Genomic DNA, 23147 nt, shown 5'->3' with positions numbered 1-23147 from the left:
TGACAGGCAGAAGGGGCGGAAGCAGAGAGAGTGTATGATCCTTTAGGATACTCAGCAACTGCAGTATGGAGTCACTTAGGAGATAGTAGAGTACAGCTATCCCCAAACTAGCCTTTTGCACATTGAATATTGGAAAAAGAAAGGGGTTTGATGGCTTTTTAGGTTTGCGTGATGTTGAGAGGTTTGGTTAGGTAAAGACGGAGGGAGCTGATGGATAGTGGATCGGAACTCAAATTGAAGTCCAGAAGTTCTTGACCACGTGTGCTAGAAGTTCTTGACCAAGCGAGCTACAGGGATAGAAAGTTGTGTGTGGACTACATATAATTCATTCCTTAATGTAGATTTGGGGGTTAAGGTCCAGGATGCAACTTGGGGGCTGGAAGTCAGAAAGTGGAGTGGCCAGGCTCGTGGAGTCACCCAGAATGGGAACTACAGGGGGACAGGGTGGCTCAGGAGCAAAGGCCTTTGAGTGATCAGTTAGGACTGCAGGAAGTGGAGGCTCCTCTCTGAGAGGAAAGGAGAAACGTGGTTTGGAAATGGCTCTGGAAATTCAAGAGAAGGCTTCGGAGCTACTTCTTCTCCAGGTAATCCCAACCCCCAAATACTGGCCCACTGCTTGGAGTCCATTCCAACTCCTAGTGACCCGTCAAGATTTCATTTCAGGCAAGGAGGCCAAATGGGCGGGGTTTCCTCAGATTGGGGGCATACAGAAAAGCTTGGGGGTGAGAGTTCGGGTGATCATGAATGACTGAAGTAGATGGATACTAAAACCAAGCCATTGAGTCGATTCAGACTCGTAGGATTTCCGAGATTGTAAAACTTTACAGGAGTAGATAGACTTCTCTCTCTCCCAGAAGGGCTGGTAAGTTTGAACTGCTGACCTTGTGAGTCACAGCCCAACCCTCCACCATAGCGCCACCAGGCCATAGGCGTCACTACCTCTAAGCAGGGGAAGGCAGTCCCTTTCTGGTCCGTGCTTCTCTGCCCGAGAGAGGCAGCCTGCGGCAGTGGGAGAATCGTGAGTTCAGGTGGACACTGGCTGGCAGGTCTCCATCTGGGAGATAGTAGAACCCATGCCAAGCGGCCCTTGTGGTTCATTCCAGCTCTCCGATGCTAAGGACCGCTGGTTTCAGTGCTGGCTTCCTCAGTTCAGGTCATCCAGTGGGAAGTCTGGAGGTTTGGAGCTTAAATTCGGTTTGTGTTGTTTTTTTCCTCCCTTAAGAATACAGCTAAACTGGGACTTCGGGTCAGGAATTTCCTGAGATTATATAGAGAGAGGACTATAAGATCTGTAAGTAGTCGTCTCTACCAATAACTTTAGAGACTGTAGGGGAGAGTAAGAGTGAGGAAAAGATGGAGGTGATGAGGTGAGAAGGGGCCAGGGTGGAGAAATGTCGAGCCAATCTGGGTGAACTTAAGTCTCTGACGTCAAGTCTCTCTGCCCTTTCCACTGCGCTGCCTCTCCTACTGCAGGAGACTTGCAAGGCCCAAACCCTCGATTCATTCTGCCTCAAGAAAGAGTGCTTTTAGGAGAATCAGAATAATCAGAAGGCAGTCAAGACCGTAGGAGCCCCAGCAGCGTGGTGGGTTACATGTTGGGCTGCTAATCACAAGATCAGCAGTTCGAACCCACCAGCAGCTCTGCAGGGGAAAGATGAGGCTTTGCTCCTGAAAAGATTGACAGCCTCAGCCACTCACTAGGGCCATTCTACTCTGCCCATAGGGTTGTTGTGTGGCCAAGTGGACTTGATGGCAGTAAGTCTGAGTCAAGGCTTTGAGGCAGTGGGGGTTCAGAACAGACTTCTCACCTGCACATGGGAAATGAGTTCATCTCTCAGCCAGTGCGCTGGAGGCACCGCCACACCTGCCGGCCATTGGAGGCTGAGGCACCGCCACACCTGCTGGCATTGCAGGTGTGTGTTGCTGGAAGGCTAATCAGGTTTCGGCAGAACTGTCCGATTAAGACAGACTTGGGCGGAAGGCCTGGGGATCTACTTCTGAAGATCAGACAGTGATAACCCATTGAAAATCACCCATGAAATCATAATGGCCCAGTTCTCCTGTGCACGGGGTCGCTGTCAAGTGGATGGGTCAGCTCACTAGCGGGAAACCCCTATGACATCATGGCTGTTACCTCTGTTTCATTGTGTGATCACCAATGCATTATACAGTCCTGTTGGCATCAAGGTTCTGATCTGTCAAATTAAGGTTTGGAACAGACAGCCTTTTAGAATCCTTCCAGTTTCTGTGTTATTTTCCTTGAAACCAGGCTGCCTCAGTGTGTGAACCTTTACCACGTGTGTGCCACGCCTGTGCTGGAGGAGCCAGGGCCATGGTGGTTCACCGGACTCAGTCTCCTCTCTCGAGCAGTGCTTTGTCTGGTGAGGACAGGCGGGAGTTACGGCTGATGAGATGGGATGTGAACGCTGTTGAACAAACGTATGCATAAAATGCGGTTCGTTCAGATGTCATTCCTGCCGATGCAGAGGAGCCTTTTATATGGAATGGAAGACAACACACTATCCAGTGATAGAGTTGTTTGATACACAATAAAGCCAGCAAAACAGTTGGCATCATACCAATGCCAACCCATGGAGATTCCATGTGGATCAGCGTGTAGCAGCGCTTCTCTCTCTCTCTCTCTCTCTCACACACACTCACACACACACATACACACACACACACACACACACACACACACACACACACCTGGGTAAGGTGGAAACCTGTCAGCAGGACAACACAATTAGATTCTTGCTAGAAATAGCGGTTCTCAACCTGTGGGTCGCGACCCTTTTGGGGTTTGAACGACCCTTTCACAGGGGTCGCCTGATCTGTAACAGTAGCCAAATTACAGTGATGAAGCAGCAATGAAAATAAGTGTACGATGGTACGAAAGGGCCTCGGCATTAGGGAGGATGGGGAGCACTGTGCTAGAGGACGAGAAAGCACCCGGTTGCGTGTACACAGCTTGTTCCCTCGCACTTTCTCACTGCCATCAAGTTGATGGCCACTCCTGATGACCCTCTTGGGCAGAGCAGAAATCGGCCTCTCTGAGTTTCTCAGACTGTAACTCTTTACAGGAGTAGAAAGCCCCATCTTTCTCCCTTGGAGTGGCTTGTGGTTTCGAACTCCTAACCTTTCAGACCACAGCCCAGCTTGTAACCACTACACCTACCAGGGCTTCTTGTACAACTTGCAAGACCCAGAAGAACAAGGCAGTCCTGCTGATGTTCAGTTCTCATAAGAACGTACTGTAACCTGCCTGGACTCTGCAGTATCCAGAGTAGAAATAATGTCATTATTAAAAATGATTAAAAGCTGTTAAATTCTGGGGAGAAGGAACTGATAATGGGTGGAGGTAGGGGGGTTCCGATGAAGACTGGTAGAGAAAATTACTCAAGCTGGGCCCTGAAGGGTGAGTAGGAGTTTGCTTGGCAGAGAGTTGGGACATTTTAGGCAGAGAACAGCGTGGGCAAGAGAGGAGGCATGGAAACATACTGAGCTGGGACAGCAAGTTAAGGGAGTAGTAGTGATGAGCCTGGGATGGTAGGTAGAAGAAGGAACAGGTATTTATTGGACATCTATTTGGTACCAGGAAGCATGCTAGGTGCCTTTACGGTGTTCATGGTTAAGGTAGTCTTACCTGATTTTTGCATAAGAGGAAACAGGGTCAGAAATTAGACTTCCCAACAGCCCCCTCAAGCTGGATGTTTTCTCTGACTGCGACCTGGCCTTCTCTCGCTGGCTCCAGCAGTTGCTTTCTGGTGTGTGAAGCCTGTAAGCAGGGAATGCCCTCGCTTCAGAAGGACATCCCTCAGCACAGCCAAGCCTGCAGCGTTCCAGGTCCCTGCCAAAGCAAATCTCCTGGCACAATTTAATTAAAGATCAGGTTCGCAGAACCGAGCACCAAGGGTGTGCGTTTCTCCCGGTCTGAGGCTGAGTGTTGTTCCTGCCAGTCTCACCCACGCTAGGCTGTTGATTCTGAGAGATGGGGCTAGTCTCTGCCCTAGGTCTTTTTCTTCTTTCTTTCTCTTTGTCCTTTGCAGTCACGGCCTGAGGGCCTATGAGAGACAACCTAGCCCGTTCTCCCTCCAGAGTGCACAGTGTAATGTGGGGCATCATTGAAAACTCAATCCCTGAGGGAGGGGGGAAAAAAAAGAGGACCTGATGCAAAGGGCTTAAGTGGAGAGCAAATGCTTTGAGAATGATTGGGGCAGGGAATGTGCAGATGTGCTTTATACAATTGATGTATGTATATGTATGGATTGTGGTAAGAGTTGTATGAGTCCCTAATAAAATGTAAAAAAAGAAAAAGAAAACTCAATCCCCCACAGGTTGATTCAGACCCGAGGGACCCTATTTAGGGTTTCCGAGGTTCAACTCTCTCATGTGGAAAATGTCTGGCAGGTTTGAACTGCCCACCTTGTGATCAGTAGTCCGACACTTCTCCAACAGCGCACCGGGGCTCCTTGGTGTAATGGAAAGAGCTACTCAGAAATGCAACATGTTGCAACTCTGTCTGCCTGAGTAGAACTGCCCCCTGGGGTTTCCAGGGCTCTAATCTTTACAGGGGAGCAAACTAACACCTCTTTCTCCCGCAGAGCAGCTGCTGCAGTGAGCCACTCCCTTGTAGGTGAGCAGCCAAGTGCTTCCCCACTGTCTACACTCACGCTCTACACTGACTGGACCCTGAGTGACCGGAAGTTTCTCTGAGACCTGCCTCCTGCTCTTTTGTTCCCCAGGGTATTCCCAGCACTTAACAGAGCCTAGCCAAGGCATATGATCAAAAATATTTGAATAACAAAATGAGAAAGATGGGAACCACCAAATAGATATCAATTAAAAAAATTTTAAACGTTTTATTAGGGGCTCATACAACTCTTATCACAATCCATACATATATATACATCAATTGTATAAAGCACATCCATACATTCCCTGCCCCAATCATTCTCAAAGCATTTGCTCTCCACTTAAACCCTTTGCATCAGGTCCTCTTTTTTTTCCCCTCCCTCCCCGCTCCCCCCTCCTTCATGTGCCCTTCGTAATTTATACATCGTTATTTTGTCATATCTTGTCCTATCCGGAGTCTCCCTTCCCCCCTCCCCCTTCTCTGCCGTCCCTCTCCCAGGGAGGAGGTCACATGTGGATCCTTGTAATCAGTTCCCCCTTTCCAACCCACTCACCCTACACTCTCCCAGCATCGTCCCTCACACCCTTGGTCCTGAAGGTATCATCCACCCTGGATTCCCTGTGCCTCCAGCCCTCATATGTACCAGTGTACAACCTTTGCCCTATCCAGCCCTGCAAGGTAGAATTCGGATCATGGTAGTTTGGGGGAGGAAGCATCCAGGATCTGGGGGAAAGCTGTGTTCTTCATCGGTACTACCTCGCACCCTGACTGACCCATCTCTCCTAAACCCCTCTATGAGGGGATCTCCAGTGGCCGACACTTGGGCCTTGGGTCTCCACTCTGCACTTCCCCCTTCATTCAATATGGTATATATATATACACACACACACACACACATACACACACATATATACATACACACATACATATATTCTTTTTTTTTTGCATGATGCCTTATACCTGGTTCCTTGGGCACCTCGTGATCGCACTGGCTGGTGTGCTTCTTCCATGTGGGCATTTTTGCTTCTGAGCTAGATGGCTGCTTGTTCACCTTCAATTTTTAAAAAAAAACCCTCAGGTGCTATCTGGTGTTAAAAATAACAACAAAATAGGCACCTCACTCACTGCCCTCCATTCGAAGTGACTCCTAGCAGCCCCTTTGGGCAGGTGAAACTTCGCCTGCGAGTTCCGAGACTAACTGCCTGCAGGAGTAGAACTCTGTCTTTCTGTGGAGTGGCTGGTGGTTGGGAACTGCTGACCTTTCAGATCGCAGCCTAGCGTGTAACCACTTCACCACCAGGGCTCCACCCAATGTTAGTAGTTATGGAAAAAACAAACCAGCCTCACTTGAGACAAAATCTGTCAGTAGAGAGAATAATGGGCATTCCAAACCAAACTCTGCCCTCTAGAACTGCCCCTGTGGGTTTCTGAGACTGTAACTCTTTATAGGAGTAGAAAGCCTCCACCTTTATCCCCATGTAATGTAAAGATGGATATTGTATAGTGAGAAAATGTTCAATCAAGATTTAATTATAAGTATATGTATAAATGTACCCGACATCAAGGTACCTAAATATATAAACAAACACCGATCGAATGGAAGTGAGCAATAGGTAGCACTTGAGTAATCGTTGGGGATGTTAATATCACTGTTGGACAGAAAGGAAGTGACAGAGGACCCGACGGAAATGATGAACCAACTTGGCTAATATAGAACATTTCATTAAAAAATTGCTCAATGTCCCTTCTACACCAGTACAGATGAATCATTCTCTAGGATAGACCACATTTAAGGTCACAAAGCAAGTTTTGGCAAATTTATAATGATTTATGCAAAGTATTTTCTCTGACCACAATGGAATGAGACTATAAATCAGTAACAGAAAAACAAAAACCAAAGGAAACAAACATGGAAAATACGTAAACACATGGAAATTAAATAACACCTATCCTACTACCAGGGAGTCTAGGAAGAAATAAAAGGATTTCTTAGAATCAAATGTAAATGAAAGCACAACATGTTATCATGTACAGAATTCAGTGAAGGCAGTACTCAGAGGGAAACTTTACAGCCAAAAAAATAAAAGACTAAGTAAAAAAATAAAAGGAAAAAACTTTGACAATTAATAACGGTTCCAGGAACGAGAAAGAGACGGGTAAAACTAAGCCCAAACCTTCTGTAAGGGAGGCAATCAGAAGGACAGAGCAGAACTAAAACCCAAAACAAAAACAGGAGAGAAGTCGTCAAACCGGAAATTGGTTCTTAGAAAATATTAATAAAATTGACAAAACCTAGGTAGACTGACAAAGAAAAAGATGCAAGTAACCAAAATAAAATACGAAAGAAGGGACATTCCAACTGACCTGCAAGAAGTAGAGTATAATGACCAAACCCCAAACCAAGCTCACTGTCATCCAGTCCGTTGTGCCCAGTGGCACCCGTAAGGGGCAGGAGGGAACTGCTCCTGTGGCTTCCCAAAGCTGCCAGTCTTTACGGAAGCCCGTCTTCTCCGACGGAGGCCCCGCTAACCAGCAGGGCCAACAGATGAATAGACAAAGTGCGTACATCTGTATAATGGAATGGGACTCGGCCGGCCTGAGACCTAAAGCCTAAAGAGGCGCTCCAGTGTGGATGGCGCTTGAAGGCATTCTGTGGAGTGAAGTAAGCCCATCGCCAACGGGCAAATACTGTATGGCCTCAAGAAGAGACCACTGGCTGGAAACCTTGGTCGTGCAGTGGGCGGCAAGATCAGAAGTTTCGTGCCACCAGCTGAAAGACTAAGCTGTTCCCTCCCGTTAAGATTTACAGTCTCAAAAAGGAAAAACGATGTACCATCTCAGAAATCGATCGGGGCGGTTGTTCTCTTACCCACCGAGTTGCTAGGGACCCTAGTCAACTCAACTTTTTGAGGAGGGGTGGGAGAGGAGTCCTGGGGGTGGAGTGGTGGTCACGTCCTGGGCTGCGAACTGCAAGGTCATCCCTTTGAACCCACCAGCCCCTCCGAGAGGGCTAGACGAGGCTGCTTGCACCCGTGAAGCTTGATCATCTCAGACCCATGGGGGCAGTTCTCTGCCCGTGGAGTCTCTGAGTTGGGATGGAGGCTCAGAGGACGGCCCGAAGGCCCAAGTCGTCAGAGCGTTCAGGCAGACAGAGAGCAGCTGACCTCCCTGTCTAGGCAACACCTGTGTGCTCATTGTTAACTCGCCACAACCTTGTTTTTGTTTATTTTTTTGCAGTGTCATTTTTAAAATTTTAGCACAGGACCTTTCTTGCACAGCTGTGGAATTACTTAGAAGAAGGCACCATTGCTCTGACACATGGTGTCTGTTCAGCAGAACACCAGAAACCTCCGGCTGTTTTCGGTTCTGTCCCGCCTTTCTGTCTCCCCCTTCAGTTTCCGCGTTTCTATCCTGGGGAGATGATTAGCATTAACATCACGGCGCTTTCGGCAGATACATGCAACCTTGAGCTCACCACGCTAGCAGCAAGAGGAAAGGAAAAAATAATCGGCCTGGAAGTGGTCTGACACAATTCAAACCTATTGTCCAAGTGTCAATTAAAGACCCACGGATTTTCGACTGCACGTCCTTAACCCCCGTGTTCTTGGAGGGTCACCTACAAAGTCCTTTGGCAAAGAGTCTAAAGACAGGAATTCTTAGTCCCGACTCTCCCTTCAATTGGTGTGTGAGCTTGGACAATTTCTTTCTTGGCCCCTTGGTTTCCTACGTGTACTGTAAAGCGGGAGGGGTTCCGATGACAGACTGCCTGCCGGCTGCAGGCTGTGTGCATGGGAAAGAGCCCACAGCTTCCTGCTGCTCTTTCGCCCAGAGTGGGGCTCTGGCAGTGAGAGACGGGTAGAGGTCATTCTCCGTGCATGCATTTCTTCCCTCAATTCCCATCCAGGTTCATTATGTTAAGTGCCTTTTACAGGAGGGGTCTCCCCCAAATCTGTGGGGTAATGCCAGTCTTTGAAGCCCACTCCCCTCGTGGCTACCTGAAAAGGTGTCTTCTTTCTCTCCGTTCTATGCTAGCAGCGTACCGCGTCTTGGGATGGGTCTTAGAACAAGCTTTAAGAGAGGCACAAAGCAGTCTCTCCTTGGTTGTCTCTGAACCGTGACCCCAGAACTCAGCTGCCATTGAATCGATGCTGACTTCATAGCAGCCCTGCAGGAGGAGGTAAAACAGCCCCTGTGGGCTTCTGAGACTCGCTCTTCACGGAAGTAGAAAGCCCCTCCTTTTCCCCGGGAGACTCCAGGAGACATCAAATTGCAGGTCAGAGATGAAGGGGCTTTAATCTCAGTCATCTTTTCACGATTATTACTCCATCAGCGGACCTTCGGAAACCTCTCGATCCTGCATTTATGACAGAGCCTGTCCGTTGATGCATAATTAATATGGCAGTGTAATTAGTTGCTTATACATTATCAGGCTGCTTGGGCCTCTGGGTTTTGGTAAACGTGGTCTGTGAGAGCTGTTCGCTGTTCAGGGAGGGGTGCCGTCTGAGCCAGCATCTTCGCTGTTGGCCTTGGGCCTGGCGGTACGCTGCAGATGCCAGGAGCCTCTGGCGTTTCCTTGTGAACCTTTGACAGTCAAGGGTGTCTGGAGATTTTATGTGTTTGGTTTCCTTATTCAGGGTTGAGCCTTCTTTTTTTTCTCCCTCCCTTTCACGATTGATATTTCGGACCTGTTTTCTTGTAGGTGAAAAGGGAAATAGGTAGGTTGTAAAATGGGAACTCCCTGTGCCCAGTGAAGCAGGAGAGAGAGAAAAAAGACTTGTGGAGAAGCTGAAGCAGAAGGGCGTGTGGGGGGGGGGGGGGTCGCGAGGGCTGCAGGGAAGCTAGGAAGCAGGTTAGCGACTCCTCTAAGCCAGTGCAGAGGGCAGAGAGCAAGACGGCTCACAACTCTGTGATCAGCATTTCCAAAGTGGGTCAGAGACGGAAGCAGTCTTTGTTTCTTTGTATTTTTGGTTTGTTCAGTTATTTGTGTGTTCATTTATCTGATAATCTCTTGTTGATTATTCTTCTATGCCAAAAGGAGCCCTGGTGACTGTGTGCTTACGCCTTAGGCTGCTAATTGCAAGGTCAGCAGTTCGAAACCACCAGCCGATTCATGGGAGAAAGCTGGGGCTTTCTACTTCTACAAACAGTTACAGTCTGGAAAAGCCTCCCCTGTCCCATAGAGTCACTGTGCATCAGAACCACTCCGTGGCAGTGAGTTTGGGTTCTGGGAGTTATTCTGTGCCAGGCCTGGTGAAGTCAAGAAATACGACCTGGATGTTGGTTTTGAGATAGGCAGGGGAGAGAAGTGGAGGGGGAGGCAGATCATTGCAGTGCAGTGCAAGAACAACAATAAAAACTTAATTTACACGAAAACTCTGAGCAGGGTGATCAAAGGTAGGAGAGGCTGTCTTTTGATACCTGAGCTTTCTTCGAGTTTAAACTGGATGCAGTTAACAAGGACTCAAACATTAGATTCCAGAAGTCGGTTGTAGATTTTACATATTTTGGAATTGGGGCTCTCCTCACTGTGAATACTTCCGTGCACGATAAGGTATGTCAGCGATGTCTTTCTTGCCACAGTTCTGGGTTGTGGGCCTGAAAGAGAGTTGCATTCAATGGAGCTGATGGCTGACGGCCTTCGAGGTGGAGAAGGATCAGACTAAAGCATCCGGTGGCTGTAGGGAGTATGTAATTTTGGAATTGGCAGCCGGTGGTGGGAAGGCGCCCTTGAGAATTGAGTATGCAGAACTTATGTTTCGGGAGCTGAGGGAATCGAGTTGGAGCCAGGAGGGAAAACAAAACTAAATCTGGGAATTGGAATGGGAAGAAGCAAACCGTCCAGAGAGTTTAATACCGATGGACACAAATGCCCTGGATGGCTAGGCTTCAGAAAGAGCCACAAGGAGTATTGGCTTGGCAAGGGCAGGAGCACAAAGAGCTGAGGTGTGTGCTTGGCTTTGACGGGTCAGTGAGATTTTCATCATCAGAGCAGGGAGAGCTCCTTGCCGGAAGCCCCGGGGATGGGCTCTGGGGTCAGCTCATGCCTGACACATTCAGGCTGCGGTGATTTCTGAGGGTTTGAATGTAGGCTTGTGCCCAGGTATGGTGGCCAAGTTTCTAAGGCAGACAAGTGTCACTTTTTGAGGGACCTTGCGGTGTTTTTGTACTAGAGACTTGATCCTGCAGGGAGTGGTGAGCCACTGGGCTATTTGAAAGCATTGAAATGACAAGTCACACCCTTCTTTTCAGAGCCAGTTTTGAAGGAAAGCGAAGCGAGGCTTCAGGCCGGTTCCATGGGGATGGAGGGAGGGGGGGTTTCATTGACTTGCATCAGGCAGCATATTGAATGAGTCCGAACCTGCCAGGTGGCAGGGGGTTTGATTTGTTTTCGTTGTTGGCTGCATGGGGGTGATGAGACAATGGAGGTCGTTGGAGACTTGTAGGCAGCTTGGAGCTCTAGAAGGTCCATTCCTTCTAAAAGCTTCTAGTTTAGTCGGGGGCAGTCCTCTATTGACTGTGGAACAGGAATCAAACCAACACAGGCTCTAGTCCACATTCCAAGGAGACTTTTGAAGAAGGAGTGTCTGATACACTAGCTATGACCAAGGATTGTCTTAGAGGGCAGGATTTAGATTCTTAATCATTACGAATGCAAGAGGGACTTACTACAATTTCCAGCAGAAAACTCGGCAGCAGGAGCAGCCGCAGAGACTCCAGGACACAACAGCACAGCCTTGTTTGTTTTGTTCTATCTCAGATGTTTTTAAAAGTCGTCTTCTCAGTAGGAAGCATTTAAACACGTGTATTTAAACAGATGCACGCCCAGCGGTTTCTAATTGTGAATACTTTTGAGGTTCTTATGTCGAATTGATTATAAACACTTATGGGCTAGTTCGGAAACCACTTCTCCTAAAAAGCCATGACCCTGAACTCCCTTCCTCCCCAATTTGGAAGCAGTGTTGTCCTGCTGAATTCTTTTTCCTCCATGTGCATGCCCTCTACCACACCCGTGACTTATTTTCTTCACTATAAACTCCTTCAAGGCAAGGGATATATTGCTGGGCAAGCTTTTGATTCATTTATCAAGCATGTATCAAATCTGTTGTGAATCAGATCCCACACTAAGGATTTGCTGGACTCGGAGGGTGGCACGCCCACGTCTAGCTGGTGAGAAGCCTTTTTGGCTTCTGGGGAAGGCAGACCTGTAAACAAGTCATTGCAGGGTCGTAAAAACAAATGTGCCAGCGCTGGGAATACACCCATTGTCTTGGGAGCACCAGTCAGGGGACAACAGATTTCTTGGAGGTGAGAGCATTTCCAAAGGGCTTCACAGAAGAAGTGACAGTCAAAGAAGGCCCAGAGGCCGAGGGAGCTCACAGCTGGACAGAAGAAAGCCCAAAGTTCTAGGCAGAGGGCACAGATCGGGCAAAGGAATGGGAGTTAGAGGGCTGCTACACTTGAGGAACTTGAAGAAGTTGGCCTAGAGAGTCCGGGGAAGGATTCCTGGTGGCATCGTGGTTTTGTGCACGTCTGCTAACCAAAAGGTTGGTGGTTTGAACCTATCATCCTTTCTGGGGAGAAAGATGTAAAATTCACTACTTTGGAAACCCTCTGGGCCAATTCTGCTCCACTCGGTAGATAGCGACGGGGAGAGGTGCTAGACTGGGTGCTGGAGGGCCTCACCAACAGCAGGCGAAAGAGTTGAGGTTTTATTCTGGGATGTCAGTAAAAGGTTTGAAGCAGAGAAGTGGTGACATGAAAGGATCGAGGAGGAGGAAACTAGAGGTCAGTGGGTTCATCGTGTATTAGAAAATGTTGAAAACATCTATGGCGTTTGGAGCGTGTTCTTAGTATTGTTGAGTAAGGGTTCATTGGCGCAGTAGTTTTTCAAATCTGGTTGTGCATCGAAATCACTAATTAGAAAAAAATACAGATTTTTTTTGGTGGAACACAGCCATACTAAATCCAAATTTATGGGGGCCAAGCCATGGCGTCTATGTGGCTCAAGATCTCTTGGTGGGCATCACGTAGGTTGTCTCTAAAGTGCATTGTGTGTGACTCCAGGCACTGACATCCTAAATTGTCACAGTGAAGGACCTAATTTACCCTGTAGCATGGAAGAAAAAGGAGAAACTTTATTAACTCTTTTATTCTGGAATTCAGCTTTTTAAAAAATACTTTTATTGGGCACTTACATCTCTTATCACAATCCATACATTCATCCAGTGTGTCAAGCACATTTGCATATGTGCCACCATCACCATTTTCAAAGCATTCTCTTCCCACTGGCCCCGTGATATTAGCTACCCATTTCTTCCCTGTCCCTCCCCCACCCAACCTTCCTCACAAACCCTTGATAAGTTATAGATTATTATTTCCATATCTTATATTGTCCTCCATTGCCCGTCACCCACCTTTCCGTTATTCATCCCCCTGGGCGGGGGTTCTAGATTGATCCACCACCATCCCCTAATCCTACTGGTATCTCTACTCTCATTGTTGGCTCTGAGGAGTTTATCTATCTTAGATTTCCTGAGTTGTGGGCTCTTATCTGTAGCAGTGTGTATGCTCTGGTCTAATCTGATTTGTAAGGCAGAATTGAGGTCATGATAGTGGGATGAAGGAAGCACCAAAGAGCTAGAGGAAACTTGTATGGGCTCATCTCTTCCCTCTGACTCCTCTGTGAGGGGATGTCTGATTGTCTACAGATGGGCATTGGGTCTCCACTCCATGTCCCCTGCCCCTCAGTTCACCTTGGGTATGGTTTTGTTCTGGGTCTCAGATGCCTGATACCTGATCCCATCGACACCTCATGATCACACAGGCTGGTGTGCTTCTTCCATCTGGCCTTTGTTGCTTCTGAGCTAGGTGGCTGCTTGTTTATCTTCAAGCCTTTAAGACCCCAGACACTATATCTCTTGATAGCCAGGGACCATCAGCTTTCTTCACGTTTGCTTATGCACCCATTGTGTCTGGTAGGATAGCTACAGAATAACAGATTGTTAGACCAAAGTGTATTAAGGGAGTACTTGAGTCGAGGCCCAATGTCCATATGTAACCTTAATTCTTAACATATAGATATGTGTACATAGTTCTATTCCCCTTTTGTTATAAATGTATTTACATATGTACATGCCTGTATTTAGGCCTCTATAAATGTCCTTTGCCACCTGGTTCTTTCCTCTATTTCCTTTTACTTTCCTCTTGTCCCACCTTCATGTTCGGCCTTCATTCGGGTTTAGTAATTCCTCGCTGCTACATTGCCCTTGATTGAGCCCTACTAGACCTCCTATGACCTCTCTTCCATTGATTATAGTTCACTTGTTGTTCCCTTGGTCCTGGGTTAGTTCCTCACACACGCCCCCTCCCCTTTCTCCCATCTTGGAATTCAGTTTTTATTCTGGGAAGTCAGGAAGAGGCTGTAAGTAGAGAAATGGTGGATATGGATCCATTCATATCTACTCATGGATAAGGGCACTTACTAATTTTAAGATAATAACATTTGTCTTTGTCTTCGTAAATTACTGTGTTCTAGGGACTTCTTTCCTTCCTTTTAGATTTTCAGCCCTTCTATTTGTAAAAGCATTTGAGGTTGGCAATATATTTGGCACCATATAGGACAGAGTGATTACAGCATTCACCATCATATACTTGGGGCAAAGTGGAATTTTAGAGCAGGAGGATATTAAAGAGATGACATCTTTGGTAGACTTCTGTGAAAGACGAGAGAGTAGATAAGTTAGACTTTTGTGGGTACCCAGTCTTATTCATAAACCACTCATCTTGCAGCTACTTGACCCTGCTGTGGAAAGAAGCCATGTGTGGTTGTCAATTGCCTTTGAGTTGGCCCCGACTCATGCGACCCTGTGCACAACAGAACGAAACACTGCCCAGTCCTGTGCCAGCCTCCCCGCTGCTCTTATGTGTGAGCCTGTTGATGCACCACTGTGAAAATCCATCTTGTTGAAGGTCTTCCTCTTTTTCGCCGCTCGGCTACTTTACCCAGCATGATGTCCTTCTCCAGGGACTGGTCTTCTGACTACATGTCCAATGTACGTGAGACCAAGTCTCACTATCCTTGCCTCTAAGGAGCATTCTGGTTGTACTTTTTAAAAAAACAACATCATTTTATTGGGGGCTCGTACAACTTTTATCACAATCCATCCATCCATCCACCCCCCGCCCATCCATCCATCCATCCATCCATCCACCCACCCACCCATCCATCCATCCATCCACTGTGTCAAGCACATTGATACATTTGTTGCCATCATCATTCTCAAGACATCTTTCTTGAGCCCTTGGTATCAGCTCCTTATTTTATCCCGCGCTACCTGTGCTTTTACCAAGACTGATTTGTTTGTTCTTTTTGAGGTCCATGGCTCTTTCTATATTCTTCGCCAGCATCATAATTCAAATAATTCTCTTTGTCTTTGGTTTTCCTTATTGAATGTCCAACTTTCACATGCATATGAAGTGGTTGAAAGTACCATGGCTCGGGTCAGGCATAAGAAGCGTTCTCAAAGTAGCGTCTTTGCTTTTTGACACTTTAAAGAAGTCTTGTGCAGAAAAGAAGCCATAGATAATAAGTAAATGCATAGATGTGGCTTTTTTCCAATAAAACTGCTTACAGAGCCAGGAAGCTTTGCTGGCCTTTGGCCCATAGAGTAAACTTTGGTAAAGTTACAAAGTTAGAGGGTGGCAGAGAAATTAGTCTATGTGGAATACTATGGGCCATTTTAATTAAGCTTCATATGGACAAATACGGGTATTGATTCTAAAGTATGTGTCCTTGGGAATTTTGAACAGGGATTGACACGGTGCAGGCATTTCCATTCTGAGGCCGGGTTGCCTGCATCATCATGCAAGCAAATAGCAGGAGTTAGGATATATATGCAGTGTAAGATCTCGAAGGGCCACGAAGGGTAGGGTTGGTGTGTTAGGCCGCACTGACTAGAGAAAGAAATCCAGAGACATTCATATATCTCTATCTATGTCTCTGCTATCTATATCTATAAAAGAGCTTTATATCAAGAAGTAATTGTACATGAATAAAACACATCCCAGCCCAGTCCAGCTCAAGTCCCAAAGTCCCTCTTCAGACTCACACAGCCACATGCAGGGAGATCGCAGGCTGGTGGGTGAAAAGTCTTGTGGTTCTAATGGCGGTGGAAATATCACAGGGCTCTGACAGGTCTCGACATGGCTCGCTAACAGGAAGGTAAAAGCAGAGAGGGGTGGGGAGGTTGCCAGGACCTCCTATGCTACGAGAAGGCCATCCCCACAAGGAGGCACCTTCAGGCAGTGACCTGATTGACAGACTAGACTCCACCCCTACACTTCTATATAGCAAGTTGACATGAAGTTATGTAACTGTCACCGTTGGTTCTATTGTTTGGATTATTGAAACAACTGAGACCTATGTTTGCCTTTGCTCGAACGTAATCAACGCACTCTGATGTTCTTTCTGCTTACAGTAGCTGCAGCTGGTGGTGACAATGTCAAATAACGGCCTAGACAGTCAAGATAAGCCCCCAGCCCCTCCGATGAGAAACACCAGCACCATGATTGGAGCTGGAAGCAAAGACGCCGGAGCCCTGAACCACGGTTCTAAACCTCTGCCTCCGAACCCCGAGGAGAAGAAAAAGAAGGACCGCTTTTACCGCTCCATCCTGCCCGGAGACAAAAGTACAGTATTGCGTTTTCTCAGTGTTTGAGTGCACAGCAGACAGAATGGTCGCCTGGGTAAAGGCTCTGCCTTTCCTTGAGGCTATTTTCTTACATTACTTATCCACCCACCACCCCTTGTTAAATATCTCCTTTTCTTCTTAAAGTGGCTGAAGTCAAAAGGAAAATTGATCCATTTAAAAACAAACCACCCCCCCATGCTATTTACTATATCTGAGCAAAATTCTCAGAACATAATTATGGTTTTGTTAGATTTTAGACAACCTGAAACCATTATTTACATATTTAAAAAATTCTTCAAAATGAGTTATGACATCCTAAATACAAGCAATGTTGAATGGTTTTCGTTTGGAAATTTTTTCATCGCAAACTAGTTTCAGTTGGAATATTTTCCCTCTGGATTCTCGATTGCGCCTTCTTTATGCAGATCTTCAGATCCCACACCCCAAAGTGAGGATTCAATCGAATAAGGTGGGAGAAAGGAGGGGCCTGCTACTTCTGTAAAGAGTTACAGTCTTAGGGTGGGGCAGAGAGGGGAAGAAGAGCAGCCGATACCGAAGGCTCGCATAGAAAATGTTTTGATGATGGCAACAAATGTAGAAGTATGCTCAATACAATTGAATGATGGATTGTTATAAGATTTGTAAGAGCCCCTAATAAAATGATTAATTGAAAAAGGTTATAGTCTGGGAAACCCACAGGGGCCATTCCACCCTGTCCTGTGAGGTCGCTATGAGTCAGAATTGACTTAACAGCAGTGAGTGAGAAGTAGTTGCTGAGAAAAGGAAGCGAGATTCTAGGCCTACGTCTGAATTCACTAACTCTTAATGAGCAGCCTCATATCCTTTCATTGAAATATTCCTCTGGAAGAGGCGCTAGGATTTTGACAATGCCTCTGATAAAGTGCCTGAGAGCCTTGGGGATCTACATAGAGAGACGACTTCTCTTTTGACCCCAAAACTGTGGATCGGAATGGCTGTTGATTTTCAGTAGAATTCTCAGTCCTCTCCGCATGGCCTGTTCTTATGCATAATGCTGGGGCGGGAAGGGGGTGGGAATGGCTTTCTTTCTGTACATAGTTATCATGAGCTGTTGACGTAGACCAGATGCAAACCCAGGGAGCCTTGGTGACACCATGGGTAACCGAGAGGTTGGAGGCTCGAACCCTGTGGCTCTGTGGGAGGAGGAAACCCTAGTGATCTGCTTCCCTAAAGAATGCGTGCTAGGGTACTAGGGTACGTATCCCCCGGGGGGAATTCTCTGTCCTACAGGGTCCCCGTAAGTCAGAATCGACTCACTAAGAGTGTGTGTGGTTTGGTTGTTCCTAATTGTGAATTCACCACTTAACAATTGTGTGACCTTGTTGTTGCTGTGGGCTGTGCAGTTGGTTCTGACTCACAAGACCCTGGGTCCAACAGAACAAAACACTGCCCTCCACTGGTACCTTTGAGTCCCTTGTTTGCAGCCTCCACTGTACCAGATATGTTCATCAACCCCTCTTTAGTTTTCTTGTCTCTAAAATCGGGATGCTGTGAAGTTCCTAATGCAGTAACTTCTACATCGAAATGTGAATTTCTGTGTGGAAGACACTTAACTGTTAGTCCTCAAATGCCGTCACTCCTTGGTTAATGAGCTTAGAGCCATAGCTAATAGACTACTTGATCACATCAGAATGGGAATTCAAAGGAACTTGGAAAAGTAGGGCAAATGCAGCAAGTAGTACAATGGTGAAGTGCAGAAAAATATTACTGCACCACTGTAGGTCGGCGGAAATGGTAGATGATTGTATTGTTGACCAACTGGAGAGCCCTTGAAGAGGGACAAGTCTGGAGGCTTGGTGGTTGGAGAGCAGGGGCGTGTCGGCTTCAGACACAATAGATTTGAAGTGCAAAACGAACGTTGAACACCTGTGATTTTGTGGAATCTTCATGTAGCAATGTGGAAAAGACAGTGATCTAACAGAGTAGATCTTAGTTCATGAACAGAGGTGAGAGCTACTGAGACTTGTCAGGAGAGTTTGGGGCTTGTATTTTTGTGGACCTACTCCCCTACTCTACCTTCAGGTATGGCTAGAAGGAGAGGTAGTTTTTCTTAACTGTATATAACTAATTTAGATCAGCCGTTAACTTCCTTGAGTAGCCTTAGTGGTGTAGTGGTTTTGTGCTGGTCTGAGAAACACGGGTCCACGGTTTGAAACCACCAGCTGCTCTTGGGAGAAAGATGGGGCTTTGTACTCCCAGAAAGAGTTTCCGTCTTGGAAACTCAGGGGCAGTTCTGCCCCATCCTCCAGGGTCACTGAGTCGGCGTTGACTCGATAGCAATGAGTCTGGTTCACTTCCTCAGTCTAGGGGCTGCGATCTGGGTGGTGTTGCTCTGTCTTGGAACTTTCTCTTACTTCTACAGTTGGGCTTCCAAGAGTTCATGGAAAATGGGATGACAAGATAACGGATTGCTCCACAAGCTTTTTGAAGCTCCCTTGTAAAGCCATTTCGTTTGGCCCTCACTTTAGAGCGTTTATTTTTTATCTTTTACTTTACTAGCCCTGGTTCTTGATCTCTCTAAATAAATGGACTGGCTCCAGCCCCAGTGTCCACATGTGATGAGAGAGGACTTTTAAAATAGTTTAAGTCGTTGCTGCTAACTCAAGTTAGAAAAGACAATAATATCCCTGCCTGGATGGATGTGACCCTAACGGAAAGCTGTGCGTCAGCTTGATGGTGGCCCCCGAGAGGAAAGGTGGGACCCATCACTCCCATCCAGGCTGCCTCCAGAGTCACGGTCACTTGGCAAAACGGATTAAAAGCACTTGCTGAGAGGGATCAAGGAGGTTTTTCAAAACTGGGACTCTTGTGTGTGGTTCTGTCTGACCACCACGGCAACCCCTCTTCCGCCGGGGAGGCTGAAGACTTTAGGTCCAAGCCTGGAAGGGGCGGGGTTTAGGGTGGGCCTGTGTTCTTGATTGACACAGCCCTGAGGATGGCTCAGGATGGGGCCATGTGGAGTCAAAACGGCAGCTCCCAACAGGAAGTGTTCTTGAAGTCTCACTGTGTTCCCTCTGAAGTGGTTCTCAACCCTGGCTATAGTCTCACTGACTTAATGTGTGTGGTGCTTTCAAAAACAAAACCATGTGCCTGGGTTCCAACTAGGTTTCTGGAGGGAGAATTTGCAGGAGAATTGGAGCTGAGATGGAAGCATTCTCTGTGGTGGAGACTTGAGCCAGCAATGGCTGGAATGTCTGTGGGCCTTGCCTGATACTGACCTCCAGCCCGGCTTCAGTTCGTGCCGGGGAAGCATGATTGGAAGGAGAAGCTCCGATTGCGGGCCTGTAATAAATACCTGGCGCGGAGTTACAGAATTCCGTGTGGGAAAGCCTGAGCCCTGTAGTTAGGCTCTGGAGCCTCTGGTTGATGCTAAGACGGCTGCAGCATTTCGTCTGCATGTTTGTTCTGGCTGCAGCCCCCCCCCCCCACCCCAACCAAAGTGGAATTCTCCCAGCTTGGGAAGACTTTAGCGAAGTTTATTTTAAAACTGGACCACGTCAGTGTTTATCTCTCAGGGTTTGGAACGTTTTACTGCCTGGAGCCCAGATTAGCTCAGCGGAGCCAATGAAAGGTGCTGCTTAAAAATACATTTTTAAAAAGGCCCCTGGTTTCTGCTGAGACTTTGGTGGCTATCCTAAAAGATGGTATTTCGCAATCCCAGCCGCCTGTTCCGTGCTTATCTGAAAGGCAAGATGAGTTAGTTCCCTGGAGAGAGGGTTGACGGGGGTTGGGGGGGGGTGCTGTGCACTTCTTTTCTGCGTTCGTTCCTTCGGTCCAATGTCTCTAGTCACGCAGAAACCGTTACTAGGCAAAAATGCAGAAATCGACAGCATTCCTTCCTTAGCTTCCATGAGCTCTAGACCCTTCTGAGGTCGTCCTGCTGTCTCCTGAACCCTCCCCCAAGAAGTCCGTCAGGGGCGTGTTGGCATCCTGGAGGAGGAAGCTGTCAGATCGGTGGTGGAGCGTGGAGGGCCCGGTTCCCAGCGAAATGCTCCTTAGTTGGCCCTCGCTACCCTTAGAAGCAGGAGCAGGTGCACTGTCATGATGGAAAACCAAAATTGGGCCCAACGTTGTCGGCCTTTTTGACTCATCAGTGCACTTTTCAGTGTTCTTGAAACTAAGCTCCCGTGATCCTTCTGTGCCCTGCAAGAAAATCTTCCACGAGTACCCCCCTGGGATCCTCAGAAAAAGTCGCCATGACCTTCTGAGCTGATCGCTCTGCCTTGAGTTTGACTGGCCGGCAGATCTGCTCAGAAGCCACGGTTTCTAGTGCACCTCGCTACTTTAAGGCACCCCAAGGAGCCCTGGCAGCGCAGTGAGTTACACAGTGGGCTGCTAACTACAAGGTCGGTAGTTCGAACTCACCAGCCATTCTGCAGGAGAAAGATGAGGATTTTTGTTCCCACCATGTCAGGGTTGCAGTGAGACTTAATTAGGTGCCGGCGAGTCTTCTCTTGACCCCAGAGACATGTTTAGAAACATTTCATGTGGGATAAACTCATGCATATGTGAACTGAAACCCTATTTTAAAAAAATCATTGTTCTTCTGTGAACCCTTTGAAGTACTAACTCCAAGTGTGACTCCAGAATGTCTGTCCCAGACAGCCGAGCTCCGGGGAGACCGATAGGGACACTGTCACATGTGGCTGCTTGATGCCCCTTCGGCTTCTCACTCTCCAAGTGCTGCTCTTGGAAGGAGCTGGGCCTGTGCCCGAACAGCTTCAACTTGAGCCACCGGTCTGCAAGCAACTGGCTCTCATTAAAGTGCTGACCGAAGAGGCTTTGGAGTCAGACCTGGGTTCACATGTCTGCTCTCACTGACTGCAAATGGGCTTCAAAAAGGTCATGGAAGCGTGGGATGGAAGAATAACGGAGTGTTTCCACAGCTTTTTGAAGGCGCCTGGTGTGTGCTTTGGCAAATCCTTGAATGGTTTGTACATTTCCTGGTTTAGACAATTTCGCGACACCGACCTCCTAGCGTTTGGAGGGGGAAGGAATATGCAGGTCATGCTCCGTGAGTTCTCGCTCTGTGTTCGTTCTTGGAGCTCTGCTAGTGTTTCCTGATTCCACATGACCTTCTGTAGGGCCGTTGAGGGGCGTCGTAGAGAGGCCTTGGGCTTAGCCGCCGCACCTGTCCTTGGGTGGGAGTCACTGACTGGGGGCCAGGCTAGACTCGGGTTTCCCATGCACAAAGTCAGACGCTCCTCTCAGGACTGGCCGTTCCGTGAGGCAGGGAGACCGACCGACCGACAGGCACGGGAGGCTGCCCTGCGGGGGAAAGAAAGGTGCGCCGGGCTGAGCGCTTCAGAAGTGAGGCAGCGCTGCGGAAGGGACGTACGTACTTCTGCCCTGGAGAGAGTTTGGGTGTCTTCAATCCCCAGCCTCCGCATCTAGCTGAGGTCCACGTCGGCTCCTGGGCTCCTTTCTTTCTTCACGCATGTCTGAGCACCTGGTGGGCGCTGGTCCCTGGGCATGCGTGGTGACACGGCCCCGCCCTTCCCTGTATGGCGTGTGTAGGGACGATGCAGACTTCAAATAGGCACTTACTGCCCTGCTGCGGGGAGGTGACGTAATGCCCGCTGTGGCGAGCAGAGAAGCTGAGCTTGAAGCGGAGCGGTGTGGGTGGGCAGCACTAGAAGGGACGGGCAAGGGGAAGGCGGGGTATGTAGGCCGCAGGGCCACCCTGAGAAAATGCAGCGGTGTGAACGAGTCGGTTACGTTTGGGGAACCGTAGCCGGCGCCGTGTGGCTGGTGTAGAGAGGAAGAGACATGAGAACGTAGTAGGGGTTGATGGAGAAGGGACTAAGTATGTAGAACTCCAAAAAGGCGAAGCTCGCTGCTGTCCAGCCGATGCTGACTCATAGCGACTCTGGGACAGTCGTTGGAGTCGACAGCCAGCACAGCTTCTCAAACGGTTTCATGCTCGTGAACCACCTGCTTTTATCCGGACTCACATAGCGATGCTCAGGGCTGGGGCTCGAGTTGCGGCGTTTCCAGTAGGCTGCCACGTCATGCGGGTGTTGGTGTGAATAACAAGGCGGCAGAACATCCGGCTGCTACTTGCACGGAAGTGCTCCAGGATGCTCGGGGCAGGTTGTGCTTATGACGATCGAGGCAGCAGATCGAATGCCTGAGATCGAGGAGGGTGCCGGTGAAGACAGAGGAGGGGGTGCGTTTGAGCAATGCCTGGAAGAGGGAATCAGGAAGAACTCGGGGGACTGCTGTAAGAGCACGTTGGGAGAGAAAGGAGGGAAAACAGAGTCACGAACAACAGTAATCCGTATGAGGGGGGGAGGGGGAGGGAGTAGAAAGGCCTTGAAGACCTCAGTGCCGGCTCCAGTCTGCTTCTGTCTTGCTCTGTGATCTTGGCTGAGCCGCTGAACTTGGGACCTACTTTTCTCCTCTGTCCAACGGGCACCATAATCACACATTTCCTTCGAGGTTCTAATCAGTGAACGACCATGGAAGTATTTGGTAGACACCTCTTGCAAATGAAAATGATGGTTGCAGTTATTCGGAAGTTTGCTCTAAAACGCTGTAGCTGTGTAGTCACTCTGCCGTGTATGAGCGGCTGGTTTGGAAGCGACACCCAGGTGAACCCGCAAAGACAGTCACCTTGTAGGGCAGTGGGATCAGGGCAGCTCAGTTCCTTTGGTCCTTGGAGCAGTAACTCTGGATTTGGGGGCCTTATTTTCCTGGGCTTCCGTCTCTGAGGATAGGAGGGGTCTAAGCAAGCCGGGCATTTACCCCTTATCTGACCCCCACCCACGTCTCAGACTCTG

At 48.2% G+C, this 23147-nt stretch overlaps 1 protein-coding gene across 1 annotated transcript in view; it reads left to right on the top strand.

Moving 5' to 3' along the window:
* Positions 1–23147, top strand: part of PAK1 (p21 (RAC1) activated kinase 1) — a 73619-nt gene that overhangs the window by 5537 nt on the left and 44935 nt on the right. The window contains exon 2 of the mRNA XM_075546331.1: positions 16114–16324. Coding sequence (XP_075402446.1) covers positions 16135–16324 — 190 coding nt within the window. The 5' untranslated portion in view covers positions 16114–16134. The remainder of the gene's footprint in view (positions 1–16113; positions 16325–23147) is intronic.

This window comes from Tenrec ecaudatus, chromosome 4, assembly GCF_050624435.1.
Source record: "Tenrec ecaudatus isolate mTenEca1 chromosome 4, mTenEca1.hap1, whole genome shotgun sequence".
In the NCBI taxonomy this organism is placed as follows: Eukaryota; Metazoa; Chordata; class Mammalia; order Afrosoricida; family Tenrecidae; genus Tenrec; species Tenrec ecaudatus.
The sequence above is the reverse complement of the archived record's forward strand: the minus strand, read 5'-3'. Positions and strand labels throughout refer to the sequence as shown.